The sequence below is a fragment of the Onychomys torridus genome, chromosome 17 (assembly GCF_903995425.1).
Source record: "Onychomys torridus chromosome 17, mOncTor1.1, whole genome shotgun sequence".
NCBI classification, from domain to species: domain Eukaryota; kingdom Metazoa; phylum Chordata; class Mammalia; order Rodentia; family Cricetidae; genus Onychomys; species Onychomys torridus.
In genome coordinates this window covers 47,729,885-47,755,569 of record NC_050459.1, presented here as the reverse complement: position 1 = coordinate 47,755,569, position 25,685 = coordinate 47,729,885, and the positions used below count along the sequence as shown (strand labels likewise).

The 25,685-nt window shown below is 38.9% G+C and overlaps 1 protein-coding gene across 1 annotated transcript in view; it reads right to left on the bottom strand.

Moving 5' to 3' along the window:
• Positions 1 to 19,447, bottom strand: part of Gpm6a (glycoprotein M6A) — a 273,902-nt gene extending 254,455 nt beyond the window's left edge. Inside the window, exon 1 of the mRNA XM_036209412.1 lies at positions 19,238 to 19,447. Within this exon, the coding sequence (XP_036065305.1) occupies positions 19,238 to 19,241 (4 nt within the window). The 5' untranslated portion in view covers positions 19,242 to 19,447. The remainder of the gene's footprint in view (positions 1 to 19,237) is intronic.
• Positions 19,448 to 25,685: the final 6,238 nt, after the last annotated feature.

Here is a 25,685-nt window from a genome sequence, read left to right as displayed (position 1 = left end):
TTATTCCAATTACCATTTGTCTCTGGGCTTTCTGCTTTTCTTACTTCTGTGTACTTGTGTTCACTCTTACTCCATGGCTGGCTGTGTGGCTGTGTAGCTCGGTGGCTGGCCTCTAGCATCCTCTTCTCCTTATTTTCTTGATCCTTCTTTTCTAGCTCCTTTATCTCTCTTTTCCCAGATTTCTCCTCCTATTTATTCTCTCTGCCTGCCAGCTCCACCAATCCTTTCTCCTCCCTAGCTATTGGCCGTGCAGATCTTCATTGGACCAATCAGGTATTTTAGATAGGCAAAGTAACACAGCTTCCCAGAGTTAAACAAATGCAACATAAAAGAATGCAATACATCCGAGCGGCGATGGCTCACACCTTTAATCCCAGCACTCCGGAGGCAGAGCCAGGTGGATCTCTGTGAGTTTGAGGCCAGCCTGGTCTACAGAGCGAGATCCAAAACTACACAAAGAAACCCTGTCTCAAAAAACGAAGAAGCAAACAAAAAGAATGCAACACATCTTTGCATCATTAAACAAATGTTCCATAGCATAGACAAATGTAATACATCTTAAAGTAATATTCTACAACACATACTGTTCTTCCAGTGATTCCAACGCTACTACAGGGAAAGGAGAGGTAAAGACAGGAGAATCCTATGAGTGTTGTAGGCCAGTGAACTTAGTGTACACATCAATCAACAACAACAAAAAACGTGTTTCAAACAAAGTGGAAGGTTATGATTCTCCTCCAACCTTCACACACATCTACTGATATGAATGTGCCTGTGTTCTCATACATATGATGTATATATGCATATATACATATACATTCATATCACCAACACATATTCACAAACATGTGTAACCAATATGAAGTACATTTGCTGAGGAAGGTTAAATTGTTCATTGGCTAAGAAATAATGAATTAGACATAAAATATTTTTAATTGCTTGATAAAGAAAGATAATATAACCTTGTTTATCCATTACTCTCTGGAAGAAAAGTCTGAACTTTATGGTTCTATGACATAAAAAGAGTTTCCATGTACTCAAGAACTACAATTATTTGTCATTTTTAGCAAGATAAAAAAAAATCTAGTTTAGATGGGCAGTGGTAATGCATGTCTTTAATCCCAGCACTCAGGAAGCAGAGGCAGGTAGATCTCTGTGAATTCAAGGCCAGCCTGGTTTACCGAGTGAGTTCCAGAACAATCAGGACTGCTTCAAAGAGAAACCCTGTCTCAAAAAAAGGAAGGAAGAAAGAGAGAGAGAGAGAGAGAGAGAGAGAGAGAGAGAGAGAGAGAGAAAGAAAGAAAGAAAGAAAGAAAGAGAGAAAGAGAGAAAGAAAGAAGAAAAAGAAAAATCTAGTTTAATCCAGTTTTATTATGAAAATAAGAGGTCTTCCTAAATTTGTTTTGTGTCTCAAAAATACAATTTGGTATTTGTTGCCTCTGTGAGCAAATCTAGTGTTCTTCCTCTAGTTATTGATGCATATACTTAGCTTGGTAGCCTCAGCAATCGCACCCAGAATCTTGGCAAATAGTCAGTTTAAAATTAAAAGATTAAGTCCACCCAAAGCCTATTATTAAAAACTGGAAATAAAAAGAAAATCAAGGAGCCCAAATAATTCCTTGCTTACCAGTTCATAAATGAACCTTATAAAAGAATTCTTAATTAACTCCGTGAAGTTGTTGTCCTGAACATACTCATTTTCTCCAGGAGATGAAACTTTTTTGTAGTTGTATTTCCAAAGACCAAAGAAACTTAATTGAGATGCCTAAAAGATAGCAAGTGGGACTTGTTGCTATGACTTCAACAACTAGCCCACAGCTAATCAGCATCCATTGCCAACACCGAAAAGGAGCAGGCTATGTCAGTTCCTTAGCTTTCCTTCTAAAGATTCAGTGATCAAAACTAAAATTTGACCTAGAAGCTGTCATGAGTATAAAGGCGCAGGACAAAAGATTTGGCAAGTGTTATTAAGAATTGGAAAATAACAACCCACAGTCAGATTTCCCAAACTTTGAGGACAGTCAAGTATAATAAAAAACCTGCCAAGAGCCTAACAGGCAAAGATGATACCCAGTGTAGCGTGATGGGCAGACTCATTGCTCTGATTTGTTGTCAATGCTGAAAGACTAGATGCTTTTCCATACTAAACAGCCAATAAATAAACAGTGAACTACAGCCACTGGGACAGAGGATGGAAGCCAGTAACAAAGAAAACAGAAGGACTCAACTTGAGGAAAACAAAAAGCCACTTGTACTTCAATTCTGTAGTCCTTGCAGGAAAAGGAAGATCACACAGAAAAGTCCTGTGTCCTGGTAGCAAGATACACCCTGTATATATCACTTTTGGATTTCATCTGCACATAGCATCACATATTAACTGAGGAAAGCATCAGGGACAAGCAAAAGAAGCATAATTACAAATATCCAATTAGTTTTTAATTACCTATTCAGAATGCATTATTCTAATTATGTTGTGCCATGTTTTGCTTTAATAATGCTGTTTTGAATCAGTACCTAATATGGATGATAGGAGAGCACTGAATGAGCTTTTCAACTCCAAGGATTATAGCCTTCTTCAAGAATGCACTGTTTGAATCTAAAAGCCAAGAAAAGCCCAGGAAAGGGGAAATAAGAAAAAAAGAAAAGTGAATGGAAGAAGATTCCAGGATTCTAGAGACCCAAAGGTAAGACTTTGAAATTTAAGTAATGAAAAGGGAATCTCCCTCTTTCCCCTTTGTGTCAAGTCAATCACACATGAATTGAACTACTAAGCAGGATGGAATAGGATGATCTTTTTACAACACTCAGTGGTGAACAATCTGTTGATTGGCTGTACATAAGGACACTGCACTATGCCACATTTATGTATAACCAAAACATTGAAATTTTAAATTTTTAAATTTATTTTAATCATTACAATATTTTATTAAGTTATACTTAACACTTAATTTTAAATAGGATAAATTAATTTATAATTAGATATATTCATATCCAGATCAGATGTTCTAATTTTTTTATTGGGTCATGGTAGTGATTTTGTTAGACTTTAAAACTTGTTTGGAAGTCCCATGTATATATGGATTCAACCTGGCAGCACAGTCTTAATAAATGATTCTGTCTTCTATAAAGACCATTATCTGATACATCCTCCATGGACGACCGTGTAAGGTGGCTGGATGTCATGGAATGTCTATATACAGATGAACACAGCAACTTTGAACAATGAGGCCAACAGAAAGTATTCCAAATTGTTCTCCTCTTTAATTGTAGGGATGCCATAGAGGGCTTAACTAATTGGTAATTAACAGAATTGTGAGTATTTTCAGTTGGTGCTTAGACTTGCTCATTCCTTCCGCTTTCTCATTGGAATGCCAACTTTATCGATGTTTTTCCATCCATGTCTTATTCTACTCAATAAAAGAATGTTTGGGGTTTTATTATTTCTAATATCTATTGTGTTATTATATTTGGAACCAGATCTGATGGGATCACTATCTCCCAGCAATGCTACAATGGCATGATTATGACAGCAATCATAGGGAGGTAATTGAAGGGGGGAAGAAATAAGCAAGTGGGGGGAGAAGGGATGGGTGAGGGGAGGGATGGGGTCTTGGGAGGAAGGGGAAAAATAAGAACTAATGCAATTGACATACATGTGTTAAAAGGCTATAATGAAACACATTATTTTATCTACTAACTTTAAGAATTAATGATAACTTTAAAAGGCTGTGTGTTGATCATATAATCTGGACAGGATAAAAATACTGGACAGGCTACAGGAGGTCTGTTAGTATGCCCGTGAAGATGAGGGAAGGTCTAGACTTGGAGAGACAGGGTGAGGGAACAGGAAGGATAAGACACTGCTGTTTAGTTGAACCCCTGTTTGGCTCACTCCCGGGGCACTTTTTACTTTGTTTATAAAATTCTGGCTAGGGTGTGGTCCTGCATACCTTTCCAGAGGATGGGAAATTCAGTAGAGAAAACTTAGTACCCTTTGGGTAAAGGCTGGAGTGAAAGCAAATGACGATGTGTCCCGGAGCATGCACACCCCACACCCAAGGCTGCTTTGCTGCTCTTCACAGACTATTCCCACATCACTACCAGCCCACCTCCGGACAAAGTCACAAGCTACCTCATTTCTCTTCAAGGTACTCTTTCATAAACTCATCGTGACTATAACCTCTAGAGCTCTCTTCCACTCTTGGCCAGTATTCTAAATAAACAATTATACTATTCTGTGTATCTGCAGCTAATCTTCAGAATAATCATGTGGTTTCCTGTATGCGAGTGCTTTTTTTTTTTAAATCTCATTAAACAGAAGTGCTTTCAAAACGGAAATTATTCTTACTCTATGCCTTTCATTCTGTCATTCTGTTTACCAACCAAAGTGAGCAGGTGGTTCACTCTTGGAGGTACCTGTTTCCTTTTCAGTCAAATCAACTAAAATAAATCCAAAGGGCTGCTTTTTTGCTGGGAGGAATATTCCTCTACCATGGGTACCTCATATTATACACCTAATGAGACATGTGAATTGAAACTGACATTTTAAGTTTTTTGACTTTTTTACAATGAATATTACTTAATATCTCATCTTATTTGAACTAAGATATATTTATTGCATTTGGTAAATAGATATCAATTAAGGAAGCTGTCACAAAAGAAATGAAATTAAGACTAACTTTTCCCAGTGATTTCTGCCATTTGTATAACTTAAGAACTAGCTAGGTACAAACCATTCTGATATTTTCTGTCCTGAGACTTCACATTAAATTTCCTGACATACAATTAACAAAATCTTTTTTCTTTAGATCTTTCTGTAGTAAGGAATAATGTTAGAAGGATGGCAGTGGCAGGTAACCCTGGCATACATCCTGTGCATATGAAGTACATAGTTATTTGTTCTTTCTGTACCACTTAGCATAGTAATAATAACAAAAAAGGAACGCAGAGAACTCCTCAAGTCTCCAATGTTTGTTGTCCTTTCAAAGAGAGACTAGAGTACAGAGTAGGTTTATTTCAATGGAAACTGTCTACACAATGAAATGTGCCTTCACAATTCTTTTGAAAACTTAACTCCAAAACTTAACTTAGAACTTTTGAAATTTAGCATTTTCTTTATTAAAAAGAAGAACAAACACAAAATATTATACCCAAAAGGAGTAAATCAGCACTGATGTTTAATTTATCTGATAGCATTCTTTTCTCTGGACTTTGATATTTAAATAATAACAAAATGATATCTTTGCTGAGAACCTAAATATTGGGATTTGACCACATTTTGACATTATCAGCAGAGAACATTATCAGTGGCTAAAACATTATTTATAGGATTGCAAAATGATTCCTATGACATCATAATTGCCATATGACAAGGGTTCCTATCTTGTGATTATATATATATATATAATATATATATATATATATAATGTAAATCAAATAAACAAAATAAAATGTTCAAATTCCCCACACATCAATAGCAATGTGTTTCCAAATTTTAAGATGTTATACTCAATCATACCACAAGGGCATTTGCTCACCTTTGTTCATATCAGCATTGTTTGTAATAGCCAGAACCTGGAAACAAACTAGATGCCCTTCAACTGAAGAATGGATAAAGAAAATATGGCACATATACACAATAGAGTACTACTCAACAGAGAAAAACAATGACCATCATGAGGTTTGCAGGCAAATGGATGGATCTAGAAAAAATCGTCCTGAGTGAGGTAACCCAGACTCAGAAGGATGAACATAGTATGTACTCACTCATAGATGCAAAACAAAGATGACTAGACTGCTACACAACTCCAAGAAGGCTACCTAGACAACGGGACCCTAGGAAAAACACAGGGTTCGCCCAATGACAGAGAAATGGATGAGATCTACATGAACAACCTGGACGACAGTGGGAGTAATGAAGGGCAAGTTTCGAAAGGAAAGAAAGCTTAGGGGAGCAGGAGATCTCAGCTGGATCAAGAACAGAAAGGGAGAACAAGGAATAACAGACCATGATAAATGATGACCACATGAGAACAGGAAGAGGCAGAGTGCTAGAGAGGTCCCAAAAAATCCACAATGATACATCCTCTGTAGACTGCTGGCAATGGTTGAGAGAAAGCCTGAACTGACCTAGTCTGGTGATCAGATAGCCAAACACCCTCAAGGTCGTGCTGGAACTCTCATCCAATAACTGATGGAAGTGGGTGCAGAGATCCTCTGCCAGGCCCCAGAAGGAGCTCCAGGGGTCCAATTGTCGAGAAAGAGGAGGGACTGTAAGAGTATGAATTGTTGAGACCAAGATTGGAAAAGCACAGGGACAAATAGCCAAACAAATGGAAGCACATGAATTATGAACCAAAGGCTATGGAGCCCCCAACTGGAGCAGGACCTCTGGATAAGTGAGACAATTGAATAGCTTGAACTGTTTGGGAGGCACCCAGGCAGTGGGACCCAGACCTGTCCTTAGTGCATGAGCTGGCTCTTTGGAACCTTGGGCTTACACAGGGACACTTTGCTCAGCCTGGAAGGAGTGGACTGGACCTGCCTGTACTGAATCCACCAGGTTTAAATGAATCCCCAGGGGTGTCTTGGCCCTGGAGGAGATGGGAATGGAGGGGAGGGGATGGGTGGAAGATGGGGGCTGGGGCGGGAGGGGGGAGGACAGGGGAACCCATGACTGATGTGTAAAATTAAAACACAAATATAATAAATTTAAAATAATAAATAAATAAATAAATAAATAAATACAAATTTACGCATTAAAATCTCAACCAGGCCAGCAAAAAAAGCTCACGAGGTAAAGATGCTGCTGCAAAAACCTGATGACTTGAATTTGATGATAGCTAGAATCCACATGTAAAGATGAAAGGAGAGGACTGATTCCACAAAGTATTCTGCCCTCCACATGTACACTTTGATATGTGTACCCTCTAGACACATACATCACACACACACACACACACACACACACACACACACACACACACACACACACAGAGAGAGAGAAAGAGAGAGAGAAACAATTTTTAAAATAAAAGTAAATATAGCAACTTACTATGTCACATATCAATAAATAATAAGATATTATTACTATACAAAAATTAACAATGAGCTAAAGTAAGCATTGAGTACATAAAACTACTGATGCCTCTGTTAATTCCTAGATTTGGTATTTTGTTACTTTCAGTTTTATTTTTATTTAATCCTCACTTGATATGGACAAAGGAAATCTAAGGAAGCATAAAAGAAAAATAACAAGTCTTGTACTGAAGTCTTAGGCCTGCTACTTGTTAGAGGATCAGGATGGAAACCACACAGAAATTTCTAACAATCAAAGATCTCTGTGTTGGAATAAGACACTTTGCTGTAAAAGAAGCATCATTGGATGTGGTCTTGATTTATTTCTATCTTAGTTATTAATTTGCAATGGTTCAGAGCTGACTAGAATCTATGGGCTTCTTATTATAAGTCCTGAACTTATAACCATCAGCCTCAGTAACGTAGATTAACATTATCAGAGTTAAGAGATATGAATGATTACCTCCTGACATTTCTCTGATGAGGATTTAACCAAGAGAAGTTTAATCTCTTTTGATTCACTTAGTAGCTTGATTTTAGATTAAGTAATTTTCTACTTACCCTTGCTAATAAATGCATGGTACCTCTAAATGAAAACAACAATAATAAATACAACACAAGTAATTAAGATAGGTGTTATTAGTGCATTTAAAAAAATCCTGAGATGACCAGAGAGGTTTCACCTAGCAACTGATGGAAACAGATGCAGAGACCCACATCAAACATTAGGCAGATCTGTGGGAATCCTGTGGAAGAGGGGGAGAAAGAGCCAGAGGGGTCATGGACACTACAAGAAAACCCACAGAATCAACTAACTTGGCTTCACAGGGCCACACAGAGATTGAACCAGAGAACTTGTGTGGGCCTGACCTAGGCCATCTGCACATATGTTATCTTTGTATAGTTTGGTCTTCTTGTGAGACTCCTAACAGAGGGAGCTGGGGCTGCCTCTGACTCTGTTGACTACTTTTGGGACCCATCCTTCCTACTGGGTTGCCTTGTCCAGACTTAATAGGGGAAGAAGGGCCTACCTAGTCTTACTGCAATTTGATATGCCATGGCTGGCTGACATACATGGGAGTCCTGCCCTTCTCTGAAGAGAAGGAAGGAGTGGGCTGGCTGAGAAGGAGCTGGTTGTTGGGAGAGAGGGACTTGAAGGAGAGGAGGGAGGGAGGGGAAAGTGATTGGGCTGGGAAAAATTAATTAATTAATTTTTAAAAAGTCCTCAGATGCCATCAAATTTATTCTTACCGTAAAAACTAGACTTAAAGAGCCTGGCAAGGTGGCACACACCTTTAAAATCTGCCCTTGGAAGGCAAAGGCAGGTGGATCTCTGTGAATTTGAGGCCAGCTTAGTATCACACACAGTGAATTCCGGGATACCCAGAACTATATTGTGAGATGCTGTCTTAACAAAGCAAAACAACAACAAAAAGCCCTAGATGTAAACAAGGTTTTACCATTGTAAACAAGGTTCTGCTATCTTGTGTCACTAACAACTCATGCTCCTCTCCTAGTTCATTCTTTCTTATTGCTTTATTATTGCTGTTACTGTTATTTTTATTATTAATTATTGGCCTCACTATTCATTTGATTTGTGATGCTATGGTTATACCAGGACCTTACTCATACTAAGTAAGTGTTCTACCCACTGAGGCACACATCCAGCATCCCCTCCCTTTTTCTTAATCCTGAAGCGATGTCTAATTGTCTTTCCTATCTATTAGGTTTTCCTTCAATCCTGGATCCCTTCCTACTCATTTCTTCCCTCCTTCTCTCTTTCTCTGCCTTCATGAGCTCTTCCTCTCTCCTTTTACTCTTCTTTCTTTCTCTCTTTCCCATGGTTCCCCTCAGCTATTCCTCTCTCTGCCAATCCTTCAAATCTTGTCTATAAGAGAAAACTTCTCTCTCTATCCTTTTATTAAAGGGACCTGAAATTCATTCGGATTATGTAAATTTTTTAAAAATCCATAAAAGATGCTTTTTGCTGACACAGAGACACTTGCTCAACCGCTGTATTCATAATAGTCAGACATTGGGGAAAAACCTTGATGGCCCTCATCAGAAGAATGGATAATGGAAATGTAGCACATTTACACAATGAAATATTACTCAGCCATTAAAAAATGAAATTTGCAGGTAAATGGATGGAACTGTAAAAAATCACCCTGAGTAAGGTAATCCAGCCCCCAAAAAAGACAAATATGACATGCAATAGCTTAGCTGTTGATATTCACTGCTAAGTCAATGATAACCAAGCTATAACTCATAGAACCACAGTGATTAGAGATAGAGTAAGGGACTAGGATGGACCAATAGATCTCCCTAGGAAAGGGAAGCAGAACAGAAAGTTATGGATGGATAAGAGGAGGGATGGAATAGGAGGACCAAGTGGGGAAGGAGAAGAAAGAGAAGAAGAGGAGGGAAAAATAGGGAGAGACTCCTAAAATTAAGGGCCATTTAAGGGGTTGTATGAAAACCCATCTCAATAGAAATGTACTAAAATATACACGTATAAGAAGGTGATATAAATGAAATCACCAAATAATGGGGTAGAGATATCCCCAGCTGGACATCACTTGTCACCCAATGAAACTTCCAGTTCTGGGAATAAGTTACATGTAATTGAATTGTTGCCCAAAGAGTTCCCATGGGAATCCCCAAGTAACCCAGGTTGCTGCCAAAACTTTAGGATTCTCTCCACAAATTGATGGCAAGGCCCTGTTGTTGAAGACAACACCAACACAAATCGTTGAGTGGTGAAGTCGAGGTGGTACCTACATAGAGCCTTCACCTCTATGCTCAAGCATCTTTGGTAAAGGAAGGAACTATGAGTGCTACCAAAGAAGAAACATAAACACCAAACTGGGCACAAACCTTTTGATCTACAGTGGTGTCCTGACTGCAAAATATGCTGGTGCAATTGTGGTACAAAGCTTGTGGAAGTAACCAACTATGATCTGATTTGACTTAATATCCACTCCACAAGATGTAACTCATAACTGACACTTCTTGGGATGACTAAGAACCTGAGACTAGATAGTCCAGAGAACTAGGGTAGAAGCCAATACTTCAGTTCTACTAAAAGAATGTAGCAATAAAATGACTCCTAATGATATTCTGCTATACTCATAGATCAGTGCCTTGCTCAGCATCATCAGAGATGCTTCCTCCTTCAGCAGATGAGAACAAATAGAGAGCCATAGCCAGACAACATGCAGAGAGTGAGAGGCCTTGGAACACTCATCCCTAAACGGGATGTCTCCATCAAATCTCTCCCCTCAGGGTTCAGGGAACTCTGTAGAAGAGGAGGCAGAAAGAGTGTAAGAACCAGAGGAAGTAGGGGAAATGCAAGGAAATAAGACCCTCTAAATCAACAGGAATCTACATACATATGAACTCACAGAGACTGTGGAAGCATGCAAAGGGACTACACAGGTCTGCACCAGACTGAGTCCTAGAGCTGAAGCAGAAATGCATACAAGACCCCATCCCTAACACAGAAGCTATCTCCAATTGGTAACTACTTGCAAATGAAAATTTGGTTTCCTCCAAAGGAGTCTCACTGGGGAAATAAACCACTCTCAAGGTAGGCTGCATGCCCAGCAGTGAATGGCCAGCAGATAATGAATCAATGGCATCTTTGGAAGGTTCACTCTTTTTTCATAGAATTGTTTTATTTTGTCTTATGTTTTATTTTATTCTATCTATATATCTATTTTTTTCTCTTTCTCTTTTTACTCTACAGGTCCTTTGTGGTCTATATTATGGATACCAGTTTAGAGTTTTTGTGGGACTTGTGTATGTGCAAATGAGTAGGTCTCTGTGTCAATCTCCATTTCTTGTGTCTTTTCTTGGGCTCTTTTCCTCCTGTTTGTTTGTTTTGTCCTATTCCAATATGTTAGTTTTTGTTTTATATTGTCATATTAATTTTTTATTATCATGTAGAAGCCTGGTTCACTTTCTAATAAGACAGAAAAAGGTTGTGGGTCTGGATGGGAGGGAAGTGAGGAGGAACTGGAGAATCATAGGGAAGGGAAGATCATAAGCAGGATATTGTGTGTGAGGAAAACATCTATTTTCAATACAACAAAAAAATCCTTAAATAGCTATATTTGATTTTTCTTGGTTCTTTTTATTGCACTGAACACTGGAGGTCACTCATTGCAAGTGTTTTTTTTTTTTTTCACTCTAACTCTAATCTTCTTTTCAGTTGGTCCTTTCAATTTCCTTTATTGTTTACCAATTAGCAAGGCTCTTTCTCTAGTATTGTCCAGTCATATCCCTATCCTGTTCTAGACAGATACACTTACTCAGTAGTTTTACCATCTTTTCTGTACCCTACAATTATTAAGGCTTAATGTGTTACATTCCACAAATACTCAGCTTTATGCTTCAGTTACTCTATATGGCAGGAGGCAGTATTAGATAAATACTTAAAAATTCATTAATTCGATGATATCCTGGCCAGCTTTCTGGAAATTGCTGTCCATCTCCCCCCGCCACACACACATACACACAAATCCAGATATGGCACCAAGTAAAGAAGAGAAACTATATACTAATAAATAACTTATCAAAAAAAAGACATGCCGAGATCAGGCATTGAGTTCTCATAGAAGAGAAGATGGATTTTGTTTCTATTGAAACTTGGTTTCACCATGTAACCTTGTAACCATGTAACTTGCTTTGTAGACCAGACTGGCCTCAAACTCACAGAGATCCACCCACCTCTGCCTTCCCAGTGCTGGGATAAAAGCCACGTGCCACAACACCTAGCCAAAAGCTGGATATAATGTTGACTTAAATTCCAAGTGCTTGTGCTTTCGACTCACAGTCTTACCACATTCTCCTAGCAATGTGTATGCATTTAATAATTTATTGACCACTGCATTCAAATCTCTTTAACTACAAGTATCTCTTTATATTAGGTACCAGAGGGAGAGAAGCGGGATGATGGGATGGAGGAGGGTGAGCTAGACCTTGGTGGGTGGTTTCAGTTTTGAACATACTGATGTTGAAGGACTAGAGGGGATGAAGTAGAGGCAGACAGCTGAGCACAAAAGTACAGGAAGTCATATAACCATAAACAACAACCAAAGCCTTGAGACTGGAAGTCACGAGTAATTCCAAGGGAGAGAGATTTAGCAGATTCTAGAAGAAAAATACCATGTTAGGTTTCCCATGAGGAAAAAAAAGGGGCAGTAACTATAACTGTATTTCACTGCCCAGTTAGAGTGTGGTAAAATGGATATGTGAATGTCTCAAAATCAAGACCTTGGTAGTAAATGTTTAAGTGGGGATGATTATGAACTAATATACTTGATAAAATAAAATGATTAAAAGTTTTTTTGTTTTGTTTTGGGGGAGGGTTGTTGTTGTTGTTTGGGGTTTTTTTTGGTTTTTCGAGACAGGGTTTCTTTGTGTAGCTTTGCACCTTTCCTGGAATTCACTTGGAAGCCCAGGCTGGCCTCAAACTCACAGAGATCCGCCTGACTCAGCCTCCCGAGAGCTGGGATTAAAGGCGTGCGCCACCACCGCACAGCTGATTAAAAGTTTTAATGGGTAGCACAATTAGCTTGCTGAGGAAGAGAAACATTCTGGATATCTCATTTCTCAGTACAGTCCCACATTACCTAACTCAAAATTAATTGAACTGAGCATTAAAACCTTAGTTGGAAGTCGGGAGCCAGGGCATTCTGAGTCTCAGCTGTCTGACCCAGGAATTAGTATTTAATGGGCTCTCTGTTAGTCTAATAAAGTTAGAGAGTCTGTAACAAAAAGAAAAATAGAAATAACAAGAGATAACTATGTTTTATAATAGAGTTTAAGTATATCTTCTAGAATAAGTAGTAAATGAATATGTTAATAAACTAAAGAATAATTTCTTTAACTGCTTATCACTTGATTCAGTGTGTGTGTGTGTGTGTGTGTGTGTGTGTGTGTGTGTGTAACTAAAGTCTTGATTCCTCAAGGTGGAGAAATACTTGTCTGTTTTATTTCAGTAGTAAGTATGTACAGTATGTAAGTACATACAGCTTCATATCATCTATCCCTAATTACTATTTCTTTTTTAAGAGTTGTTCATAGAATGACCTCAGATAAATCAAGTTCAGACACAGTAGGAATCTAATGTTTTTGGATCTCTACACTGCTAAGCTGAAGTGAATCCTGCCTTTGAATTTAGACATCTAATTTAAAGTAGGTTTTCTTTGTTTTTCAATTGTCTGGGCAAAAGACCTTTTCTTTTTAACCATGGTGACAGCTCTAATCTTCGCCAGTTAAAAATAACACGAAGATTTAGATGAAGTTTTATGAAGGAGAAATTTACATAGTTAAAGGGCATCTTTTTCAAAGAGAAGTATAATGATATAGAATCCCAATTAAAATAATGTATTTATAATATACTCTAGAAAAGTAAATTAAGCCCCTAAACAGATCACCAAAGACTATTTAATTTTTTTGTTTATTTTGTGGTTTTTTTTTTGTTTGTTTTTGTTTTTGTTTTTTGAGACAGGGTTTCTCTGTGTAGCTTTGTGCCTTTCCTGGAACTCACTCTGTAGCCCAGGCTGACCTCGAGCTCACAGAGATTCACCTGCCTCTGCCTCCCAAGAGTGGGGATCAAAGGCGTGAGCCACAACTGCTCCACTCAGTATTTAATTTTTATGACAAGAACATAGTGAATATCTTTGCTGTTTTATCTACATTAGAACTTATGACATAAAGTCTGTTCTAAATAAATTATAAACAAAACACTAATTTATAATATCCTAAGAATTTCAGATTTAAGTGAAAATAAGAAAGACTAGCTGCTAGCTGATTTTATTGCCACCATTATGAGTAGAGTTGAATCTCAGGGTTCAACAACAGTATCTCCTCCCAAGCATCAATTTTCACACTCAGTAATTTGCTGCAAAACTTTGGTTTTACATTTCTAATTAAAGATAGAGTCACTTGTAATATGTATTTCAAAGAAATTTACTTAGCATCCAGTTGTAAATATAACATGCAGCACATTTATGAGGCATTTATTTTAAGAATGAAATATATTAGTCAGCTCTGTTCAGTTTCTCCTTTACTTATTGCAGACATCATGTACTTGACATCAAGATGATAGGCCTGATCTCCTATCCTTGTCATACTGCTTTCGATTTTTGTGGTCAATAAAGTGCAGCAGAACTCATGCCTGGGACTCTTTCTTGATGCTAGGTCAGCCCCTGGGTATCTTAAAACACTCCTTTTGGAATGCTATTCTTAGAACCCATCTTTTTTTTTTTTTTTTTTCAGGAAAACCCAAAGATGGCCACAGATGAGCCCACCATCAATAGACGCTATCAGCAGCCAGCTATTTGTGAGCTGTCTCAGATCACCAAGTTGACAAAGTCTTCAGATGGTTGATTACCTAGCTGTTATTATACCGTGACAACTCAAGACTGCATATAAAACACTCAAGACTACATATAAAACAGCCCATAGAGCCATGGGAGTTAGCAATGAATTGGGTTTTGGTCTTTTTCAATAATTTATTCATTTCTTTTATTTTATGTACATTGATGTTTTGCCTGCATGTATGTCTGTGCAAGGATGTCAGACCCCTTGGAACTGAAGTTACAGACTGTTGTGAGCTGCCATGTGGGTGCTGGGAATTCAATCCTTTTCCCCTGGAAGAGCATCCAGTGCTCTCAATTGCTGAGCCCTCTTTCCAGCTCCAGTAATGAATTGCTTTAATAAACTCGTTGGGAAAATAGTTGATTTATAGCAAAAGACAGTCATGGCACTAGTTTATCTATATCTGGTTCACAATGTCATTTGGTTACGATAATTGTCTAGGGAAAATAACATGCTAGGGAGTTCAATGATCCATTGGCACTGTTACCTATTAACCTAGATTCTAGACTCTAGAATCATACTGTTAGACTCTACTTTTTAAAGAAAACAGTTTGAACTTACCAGATTCACATGATTTCCCCCTAATTATTATGGAATAATAAACCTGAGCTATATAAACTTATAGTCCCCCAACCAATCAAACACAAGAGCTTCAAAGGTTTACAAGAGCAACCAGTTTCAAACATTGTTTCTGTCATCACTGCTTAGACTGTGTCTCTTTTCCCCTGGAATAAAATTAGAAGCTCAAAAAAATAGTATGTCTCATTTTTTCAACCAAATTTTTAGACAGTTTTAAATATCCCTAGCCAACTCCATTTTTTGCTTGAAACTGAATAGCAGAAAAATATCTTCTTCTGATTTTTTTTCTCTGTTGTGAAAGTGTATGGCTTTTGGTCTGTCACTGAATGTTCATAGCATCACATTTCAAGCTTCTAATTTTAGGGCATTTAGTACGTAATTGGTAGCTAGCACCATTTTCCTCTTAACAGCACTTATCCTTTCTCTCTTGCCCCTTAACCACTATTACCTGTGCTTTCTCTTTCAAATAAATAATTCCCTCTTTAGGAGTATCTTTTAGTAAAGACTGGGAACTCTTACATGATTGTTTCCCTTCTCATTTTTCCTTATTAAATCCTCAGTATGTGTTTAAAACTTATTAAACACTTTAAACATCTAGACATCATCTCTTGGTTAATGTTTTAAAAGTGAAACTCATCAGTTGCCCAGGAGAACCAGAAAATAAATCATCTAGTTTATCCTTCAAGTATGGTATCAAAAAAAAAAAAAAAACCTACCATTTTCTCCATTGGGAAGCTTTCATATCCCCAGAAAATTTATTCTTTTGTAGACATATCTTACACTTACCTTTTTCCCTCTATGTTCAGTGTTACCAGGTTTGCCTGGATATATTATTTCAGTACTACTCTAATAATTCAGCACATTTTCTCCAATTTACTCTTTGTTTTAAGGACTGTGGTCAATATATCTTCCTTAAACACTGTTATCATAAAGACTTTCTTTTACTTCATATTTCCTATTGTATAATTTGAAATTCTTACTGCTTTGGGGATTTTTTTCCCAAAGTTAAGATCTATTTATTGACCCAGATTCGTGTTTTACTTCACAGCATGTTTACCTCCTTCCTGCCGTAGAAGCATCCCTTATTCTACTTAGAACATCCCCCTTACCAGATCCTTCACCTTCTTCCAAATCAAGTTTAGTGCCACAGGCTTCATTAATAAGATATGTCAATGGACTAAATAACAACACCATTTATAAATGGAAAAAGATCAGTACTGCTATAGTAAGTAGCATAAATTGGATATATATAAATATATGTGCACATACACACATATTTAAGCAGAGCAGTGACTAATATGCCTAGGAAAGAAATTTTAAATATCCTTGACCTATTTCTCCATGGGACTCTGAAAACGCACAGTTGGAGAGCATGAATGGTAGTTAAAGTTAACCTTGGAGCTAAAATATTAATGTGCATAAAAAAATACTTATCCCTGTATTATCTTTATAGAAACTGTTTCCTACAACTTTTCTCCAGAGAAGTTTGAGGCAAAAAGGAAATGTTCTAACCCAGACCAAGGACATTGCTGAAGAAGAGCCCAATAGAGCCCCCCCAATTGCTACTTCGCTACTTTGCAAAGAACTTCTTTTTGTTGTTGCTGTTTTGTTTTGTTTGAGAATTGGCAATGTGCTTTATAGAAATGGTAGATTATAGACTACTCGGACTATTTGACCAAGTACTCTTACTCTTCCACAATGGTAGAATATGGAGTTCTCGGATGATTATGTTCATTCTCACGGTACTATTTTCCTTTCTTTACCTTTCTTTCTTTTCTTTTTCTTTCTTCTTTGGTTTTTTAAGAGACAAGTCTTCTCTGTGTAGTCCTGGCTGTCCTGGATCTCGCTCTGTACACCAGGCTGGCCTCAAACTCAGAGATCTGCCTGCCTCTGCCCCCTGAGTGCTGGGATCAAAGGAGTACACTATCACCACCCCACTTAATTTTCAGCTATCATGGCACCAGAAGAAGAAAGGTACGGACTGCTGTACTGTTTCCTGTACTGTTTTCTTGATTACCCTAGCAATCTTGAATCCGACTAATAACTTATCACCTATAAATGAAAGAGGTCTTAAGAAATGACCTTCTGTTTTTAACAAGTAACTTGAAAGGAGGAGGAAGACTATAGCTTCAATGATAAAACATTTTCTACATAGTTTCTGGCCACATTTCTTTCCACCCTTCTTATATTGGCTCTTCTAACTTTTCTGGGTTATTTTTCTCTTCCTTTCTGTTCTGAGTCTTGGCTTTGGACTCTCTCCCCCTTTAGCTATATGCTAATTGTTTGGCATTCTTACTTTGTTTTTTTCTTTTCTAACCTGTAGTTCCTCACTTGTTCCTCTACTATCCTGTCTCCCAGTACGTAACTGACATCTGCAGGAGTTTTAGGTGATCTCAAGTACAGGAGGAACATGTGGTCCATTCCTGAGAGAACAGTAGTTTTAAGACTAAGGTTAAACTCAGGATTATTGCAGTATTGCAGGTACTCACTCCAACTTTGTCCCACAGCACTTTCTATACTTTTGGTTAGTGATTTAGCTACAAGAATCCAAGTAAAATCCAGAGTCAATCATTTTCTTTATGGCTTGGAAACACAGAGTATAGAAATATTTAACTTTGAAATGGAAAAACTTAATGTTGGATAGCCAGACAATTCAAGCGTAAGTTGATCAAGGTAAATAATGTCTTGCTTTCTAAATACTAGAATCTTGATGTTTTTAATAGAGTCCATGACAGAATTAAGTCAAGTCAATTATTTTGGCTTTTCATTCAAGAGAGACCCCTTCCCCAGGTGTTATTCTCATACAACTGTTATTCTGGTACAACAAAAATACAACTGTATTTTTAAAAGCCTATGTTCTGTATGTATTAATGAGGAAGCAGTTTGTTTTTTCTTTTATAATATGAAAATACTCCAGTTAGACTTCATTTTGGAAATCATTCCCAACACTTTTGGTCAAAGAACTTTTAAAAAATGAGTCTTTCCAGGACTCTTGCAGGGTCATGCAAGAAGAGACTATTAATATCTTGATCACAACTAACATTCATAGGCAAAAATGTCCTTCGCCTTTTCTGTTTTCTTTTCTTCCAAGTTGGCCAGTGTGTATAAACCCCACTGCTTAGTAGTCAAAGCATCCCCTAACACTGAGCCTGTGGGAATTTAGGAATTTCTACAGGGCATGTCAGCCCAAAGGGCTCCTTTGCTCTGGGTGAAATCTCTTACAACAAAGGACAAGGCAGCGGCGGGGGAGGGGCGACTAATGGACTTGGACCGGAAGCAGTGAGTCCAGTGGCGTTTGCATAGTAAATCCCCCGCGGCTGGTGGATCACTAATCAGTAACCGTGGAAATGCAATAGCGTGAGAGCACTTTGCGCATAAGCTGAACAAACACAACCAAGTCTCCACATAGTGGGCCACTTCTTCTCCACCGGTTTAAGAACTTTTCTCATCCTTAAGCACTTCCTTCTGATGGTGGATTTGGATCCCCAGGGCAGACACCCAGTCTTCCACCTCCATCGCACCCCGCCACAATCCTGGGAGTGTGCCAACCTGAGCCGCTGAACTCCAAAGAAACTGGAGCGAAGCTGAACTGCTCCAAGAGCTACCGTGAGGTGACCCGAGCCACTCAGGGCGTCCTTTCAACTAGATCATTTATTTACCAAGATTCTTCCCAGAAAAAAAAAAAAAAAAGTGAAGCTTTAAGCCTCGACTTAAAAACCTCTGTGGAAATGGGCGTTCCGTTTCCACCGGGACTAGACACTGTCCCCAAATCTCGCCCTTCCGCAGTGTCTCAAACCTGTTAAGAGCTGGAAGTTGTGTAAGTTTTCATTACTTATGACTCGCTTCAACTTGCTCCACAAAACCCTCATCAAACGCGTCAGGATGCTGTTCCTCCTGGAATCTGCTTGCTATGTCTGATCTCTCTCTTTAAAAATTACTCAGGTAATGTCCAGAGCAAGGTGCACCAACCAAAGTCGCAGGCACCCTAAGCACCGTTCCTCGCCTTAGGTGCCAACTCTCCTCTCTCCCCTTCCCAGAATAAGTCCAGAGGCAGGCTCCAGGCAGCCGCAGCAATGCACAGGAGGGAATGGCTGGCCTATGGGGGGGTCGGAGCAATCAGGGGTTCACAGTCACTTTCAGTAACACTAGCTTCCCCTGCCCCTAATGAGCCTTGGGGGGCCGCTGCACTCACCCATATCCGAAAGTCTTACTCCTTCTCCTGGGGTCCCCAGAGATGTGTGGAAGAACAGGCAGGCGCTGCGTGCTGTAGTCCACTTGTCCAAGCAGCTCTAGGGCTCTCAATGTCCCAGCCACTGACAGCCTGGCCCCTCCCAGCGGAGACAGCCCCGCAGAAATTCCGCTGCGCCCACAGACCCCTCCTTCTCTCTCCACCTGCCTCTCCGGATTGAAACCTAGTTCCTAGGCTTCACAGTTGCCTAGCTCCCAGAGGCCCCTACCCTGACCCCTTTCGCTTTCTGAAGAGCGAGCGTGTAAACGTCTCCATCCTAAACACATTGTCAACATACACATTCGCACAGCACCCCAGGAATCCAGGAATTAACTTTTACCCAAAATGATGTGGGGGGAGAAGGGTAATATCAGGAAAAAATTTATTCCAGAAAAAAAAATGACATAATATGAAATTATTCAGTATTGTCTATTTTTTCCTCTTGTCTTTAGTACAATAATTTTTATTAATAAGGATGTTAAAAAATTGAAAGAAATTTTTCCTTTATACTATGCAATCTCTTCTACATTAAATGTTTCATTTCTCAATATAACATGGCTATAAAATCTTAAACACACACACACACACACACACACACACACACACACACACACACCATAATGAGCAGAACTCACCTGAAAATAAAAGATGAACAGACGCCTGGACAGAAGGAGGCTGGAGTTAGAACCTTCTATACCAGTGATACACTGGAATTTGGTTTCTTAATTTGTTAAATAAATGATCTGGAAAAAAGTTACCTCTAATGTCCCTTCAAGCGAAAAGGAATAATAATAATTCTCTGAGGATTTGGCCTAATTTTTCAAAGTTTATCCTGGAGAGGTTATTTTAGTAAATCCCTAGTGTCTTAAGCTTCTGTTTTCCGTAGCATACAACCTAAAGTGTACAAATTTATACCAAGACTAAGAGAAGATAAAGCAGACCTGGTTACCAACCTTGAGAAGATTGCTTTCTAATGATGAAGGCATTACATAAATATATATATATATATATATATATATATATATATATATATATATATATATATATATATAATCTTTAGGAAGAGAGATGAACACACAGAGACCATATCATTCAAATAGTTTAGAAATGTTGACTCAGCCATCTCTCTCATAAAGAAAGAAGGATGATCCTGGCAGAGATCTTGCTAATGCATTTCAGTTCAATGGGAATAGAAAGTCATTCTTGTGGGAGAAGAAAGGAAGTAGTCGATAACAGTTAAAAGTGGACAACAAGTCATTCAGAAATACATCCCCATTCTGGAAATTGATAGATGTGAACAAAGTGTGATTACAGCAAAGCATGCTATTCATTCAATAGCTCTACATAAATAAATTATAAATTTTGAAGACTGGTTCAAAAGCTCAGATCAGAAAGCACCTGAAGGCCCATTCCAAGACAATATAATTTGAAGAAATTAGAATCTCTTTGGAATTTCTGTGGAATTCCATCATGATTCCAGAATATTAAATAATGATGGCAATATGAAGTGAGTATAACTGCCAGGCAATATTCCCAAGCACTTGCACTAATTCCTGTATTTAGTAAGTAGGCAAGAAAAATTCACAAGTAAACAGAGATGCTGAAGAGCCTGAACTTAATCAGGTTATGTAGTTAGAGTTTTCCTGCCTGGCCCAGTCAGGACAAATCTCTCTTACCCTCCAGTCCCACAGTCACTCAGACCCAACCAAGAAAGCACACAGAAACTTACATTGTTTAGAAACTGTATGGCTGTGGCAGGCTTCTTGTTATCTACTTCTTCTATCTTAAATTAACCCATTTCTGTTAGTCTATACTTTGCCACATGGCTCGTGGCTTACCAGTGTCTTTACACGTTGCTTTTCATGGCAGCAGCTGGTGGTGTCTCCCTCCAGCCTTCTACTTCCCAGAATCCTCTTCTCTCTTGTTCCCTCTATACTTCCTGCCTAGCCATTGGCCAATCAGAACTTTATTTACACAGAGCGATATCCACACCAAGGTTACTATACTGTATCACTGTGTCCATGGAGATTGACAAATACCCAAGAAAAAGCTGAGTATCCTTTAGCAGAGCACAATTCAGAAATACTTTAAAAAATTATAAGAGGTCAGGCGGTGGTGGTGCACACCTTTAATCCCAGCACTCAGGAGGCAGAGGCAGGTGGACCTCTGTGAGCTCTGTGAGTTTGAGGCCAGCCTTGGCTACCATGTGAGTTCCAGGAAAGGTGCAAAGCTACACAGGGAAACCCTGTCTCGAAAAACAAACAAACAAACAAACAAACAAAATTATAAGAATTTAGCAACCCAATTCAAAAAAATGTGTTGTGGGCCTGAACAGAGTATTTGTAAGAGATGAAATATAAATGGCTAGGAAATACTTTATCTGCATAACATCTTCAAGTATCAGGGAAATGTAGATTAAAATGACTTTAAGATTCCATCTCATCCCCATCAGAATGGCCATCACCAGGAATACAGATAACAACAAATGCTGGTGTAGATACCAAAAGGGGAAACTCATACACTGTTGAGTATGTATGCACATTAGCATAGCCACTTTGGAAATCACTCTCACAGTTTATCAAAAACTATAGCTAGAACTGGCACATGACCCAGCCATATCATTCCTGGTCATATAGTCAAAGCAAGGACTTTACCTCCTACCATATTCATTGCAGCTCTGTTAGCAATAACTATGAGAATGGAATAATCTAGATCTTCATCAATGTGTTAATGGATAAGAAAATTGAAGCACATATGCACAACAGAATAACATTTATCTGTAAAAAATAAAATAAATCATGAATTGGCAAGTAATTAGATGGAGGTGGGAAAAAAATATGGTGATTGTGGTAACTCAAACCCACAATGAGAAACTCTGCATGTTTACTCTCGTGTGGATGTCAGGCCCTAGCTTCAAATCTTTTGCTTTGTTGTCTTTAACTTGGAACACAATGGAAGCCAGGAAACTAGAAAGGGACCTTCTTTTTTGGAGGAGGTGGAGATTAGTTAAAAGAGGGAGAGGATAGTCAATGATTGATAAAAGAGAAGCAGAGAGGTGGAAACCTGAGAGTAGAAAGACTTACACAGGGAGGTATGTGGAAGTGTTGGGGGACTTAGGGTGTGGAAGAATGGCTAACCCAAAGGAAAGATGTACAGAAAGTCACGTAGAAGCCTACTGTCTCACAACCTGATTAAAAATATCCTCGAAGGGATAATAGAACACATGTAATACAGAAGAGGTAAAGGGAATACTGAGTGTTAAAGGATTAACCAGGGATGGGATACGGAACAAAGTTCAGAGGAAGAGACAGAGTGTGGACTAACTTAAATTGAGGTTACATTCAAAAGCCACTTGTTAGTAAGCTAATTTTAAAGTATAACTTCCGAAAATTGAGTTCAAAAGGAGATATCCTGCATAAGTAGATGATATTGCTCCCAGTAGATACAGCTTATGAAATCCACATGCAAAGTCACATGACAAAGCATGGGGTATCCCCTATGAGAAGAAGGCCCCAGAGTTCTCTAAAACAACACAGGCTGTTGTCAGTGCCTCGGGTTACCCGCCATAATTACATAATAAATCCCCATTATTGAAGATACAAACACTTTAGCTCAAAGGCATAGAGAAACCCACCCCATATGAACTGGAAAACTTCTTCTCCAGTGGATAGCTTTAATAATTCTGGAAGGTGCTATGAGAGCTGCAGGGGAAGAAGAGATATTATTTGTCTTATCCAGCACTGAACTCAGCATGCCACAATATGGACCTCTCAGGTAAGATATGTCCACTGATGCAATAATAACCTGACTGCTGTGGGATAAGCAACAGACATCTGATTGGATTTGAGGCCTGTTCCACAGGAGGGGATCCTGTGCCTATCACAGCAACTGGTCAAAAGCCAATGACTGGGGAAGTCATAAGCCCTTTGGCAGGTCCTGCTACCCATAGCTTGCCAAGTGGTCATGTTGTCAAATTGTCTTCTAAATATTTATGTGTATATCCATAGACCTGAGCTTCTTCTCTGAGTCATAGACAGAGAAACTCCCTTTTTAGCAGTGGACTGCAACCAATACTAAGATGCATAACTCATCAAAGTGCCAAGAATAAGAGATTGAGTGCTCAACCCTAAACCTTTATCAATTCTCCCTGCTCCCAAGGCTCTGAGGTCATGGAGGAAGGGGAGGTAGGAAGAATATAAGAGCTAGAAAATCAGGAGGAATGCCACCAAATGTCTATTGGACATGTCATGCCTTCACATTCATAAACCACATCTACTGCACTCCACAAGATCAAGCCTGCCAAAATCTCTCCATAGATCATATCCAGGCCCCATCCCATCCCTTAGTGAGGAACAATTGGCAGTTGGTTGCTGTTGGGAAATGAAAAATCATACCTCTTTGAAGATATGGCCACTGATAGTTTTCCTACCCTCCAGTGGATGGTCCCACACCCATGCATGTATGGGTAGTACTAATTGTACTTTACTATCAAAAAGGAGAGAAGAAAAGAGGCAAGTAGGAGAGAGAAATGTTATGAAAAATGGAGAGAATTGAGAGGAAAATGAGGCACTGTTTTGACAATGTTTTATTGAAAGATGTATGAAATTTTCAAAGAATAAACAAAAATAATGATAAAGATATGGACCATTAAATACCAACATCAAGTAATCAAAACCATGACAGTATTTATCTTTTGGTCTATTATATGTTAATATATTAAGATAAGATGCTTTAGTTATCTATTTTAAAGTGACCATTCAAGTGGAATGCCATATTACTTGAGATTTTAAAAATTGCAAAATTGTAGATGTAGATTCAATAGAAACATATAAATTAATTCATTGCCTCAAGAAATGGCTGCTGTTTGTAATGTCAACTCTCTTGTACTTCTTTTTATTTATCATTTTAAAAAATTATCATCAGGAAAGTTTCCTCAGGCAGCAGATAGGAATAAATGTAGAGACGCACAGCCAGACAGTATGCAAAGAGTGGGAGTTCTTGGAACACTCAGCCCTGAATGGGGTGTCTCTATCAAATTGCTCCCTTCAGGGCTCAGCAAACCCTATGAAAGAGGAAGCTGTAAGAGTGTAAGAGACAAGACCTTCCATGGGGAGTCAGCAGAGCCTGTTTCATTCAGTTGAGGCAGGTCCAAGCCCTTCCCCCTGTACCAAGGCTGTGTAAGGTGTCCCTCCATATCACTGGGCTCCAAAAAGCTCGCTCATGTACCAGGGATGGATGCTGATCCCACTGCCAGAGGGCTCCTTCAGCAGGTCAAGCTACACAACTTTCTCACCTATGCAAAGTGCCTAGTACAGTTCCATGGAGGCTCCACAGCTATTGGTTCACAGTTCATGAGTTCCCACTAGTTTGGTTTGGTTGTCTCTGTATGTTTCTCCATCATGATCTTGATACCCCTTGCTCATGGAATCCCTGTTCTCTTTGTTCGACTGGACTCTTAGAGCTCAGCCTGATGCTGTGGATCTCTGCATCTGCTTCCATCAGTTATTGGATGAAGGTTCTATAATGACAGTTAGGGTATTCACCAATCTGATTACTGAAGTAGACCAGTTCAGGCACCCTCACCACTATTGCTGGTAGTCTAAAGTGGGGTCATCCTTGTGGATTCCTGGGAACTTATCTAGGATCCTGTTTGTCCCTATTCCCATAATGTCTCTCTCTATCATGGTATCTCTTTCCTTGCTCTCTCACTATGTCCCTGTTTCAGCTCAACCATTCTATTTCTTTCTGTTCCCCCATCCTCTACCCTCCATTGCCCCCCTTACCCTCAGTTTCCTCATGGTGAGCTCATCTATTTCCCCTTCCAAGGGCAATCCATGCATCCCTGTTAGGGTTCTCCTTTTTAGCTAGCTTCTCTGGAGCTGTGGATTGTAGTCTAGTTATCCTTTGCTTTACATCTAGTATCCACTTAGGAGTGAGTATGTACCATGTCTGTCCTTCTGAGTCTGAGTTACCTCACTCAGGATGATATTTTCTAGTTCCATCCATTTGCCTGCACATTTCATGAGTTCATTGTTTCTCACAGCTGAGTAGTACTCCATTGTGTATATGTGCCACATTTTCATTATCCATTCTTTGGTTGAAGGGCATCTATATTGTTTCCAGGTTCTGGCTATTACAAATAATGCTGCTATGAATGTAATTCAGTATGTGTCCTTGTGGTATGATGAGCTTTCCTTGGCTATATGCCCAAGAGTGGTATAGCTGGATCTTGGGGAAGATTGATCCCAAGTTTTCTGAGAAGCTACCATACTGATTTCCAAAGTGGCTGTACAAGTTTGCAATCTCACCAACAGTGGAGGAGTGTTCCCCTTGCTCCACAACCTCTCTAACATAAGCTGTTATCAGTGTTTTTGATCACAGCCATTCTGACAGGTGTAAGATGGTATCTCAG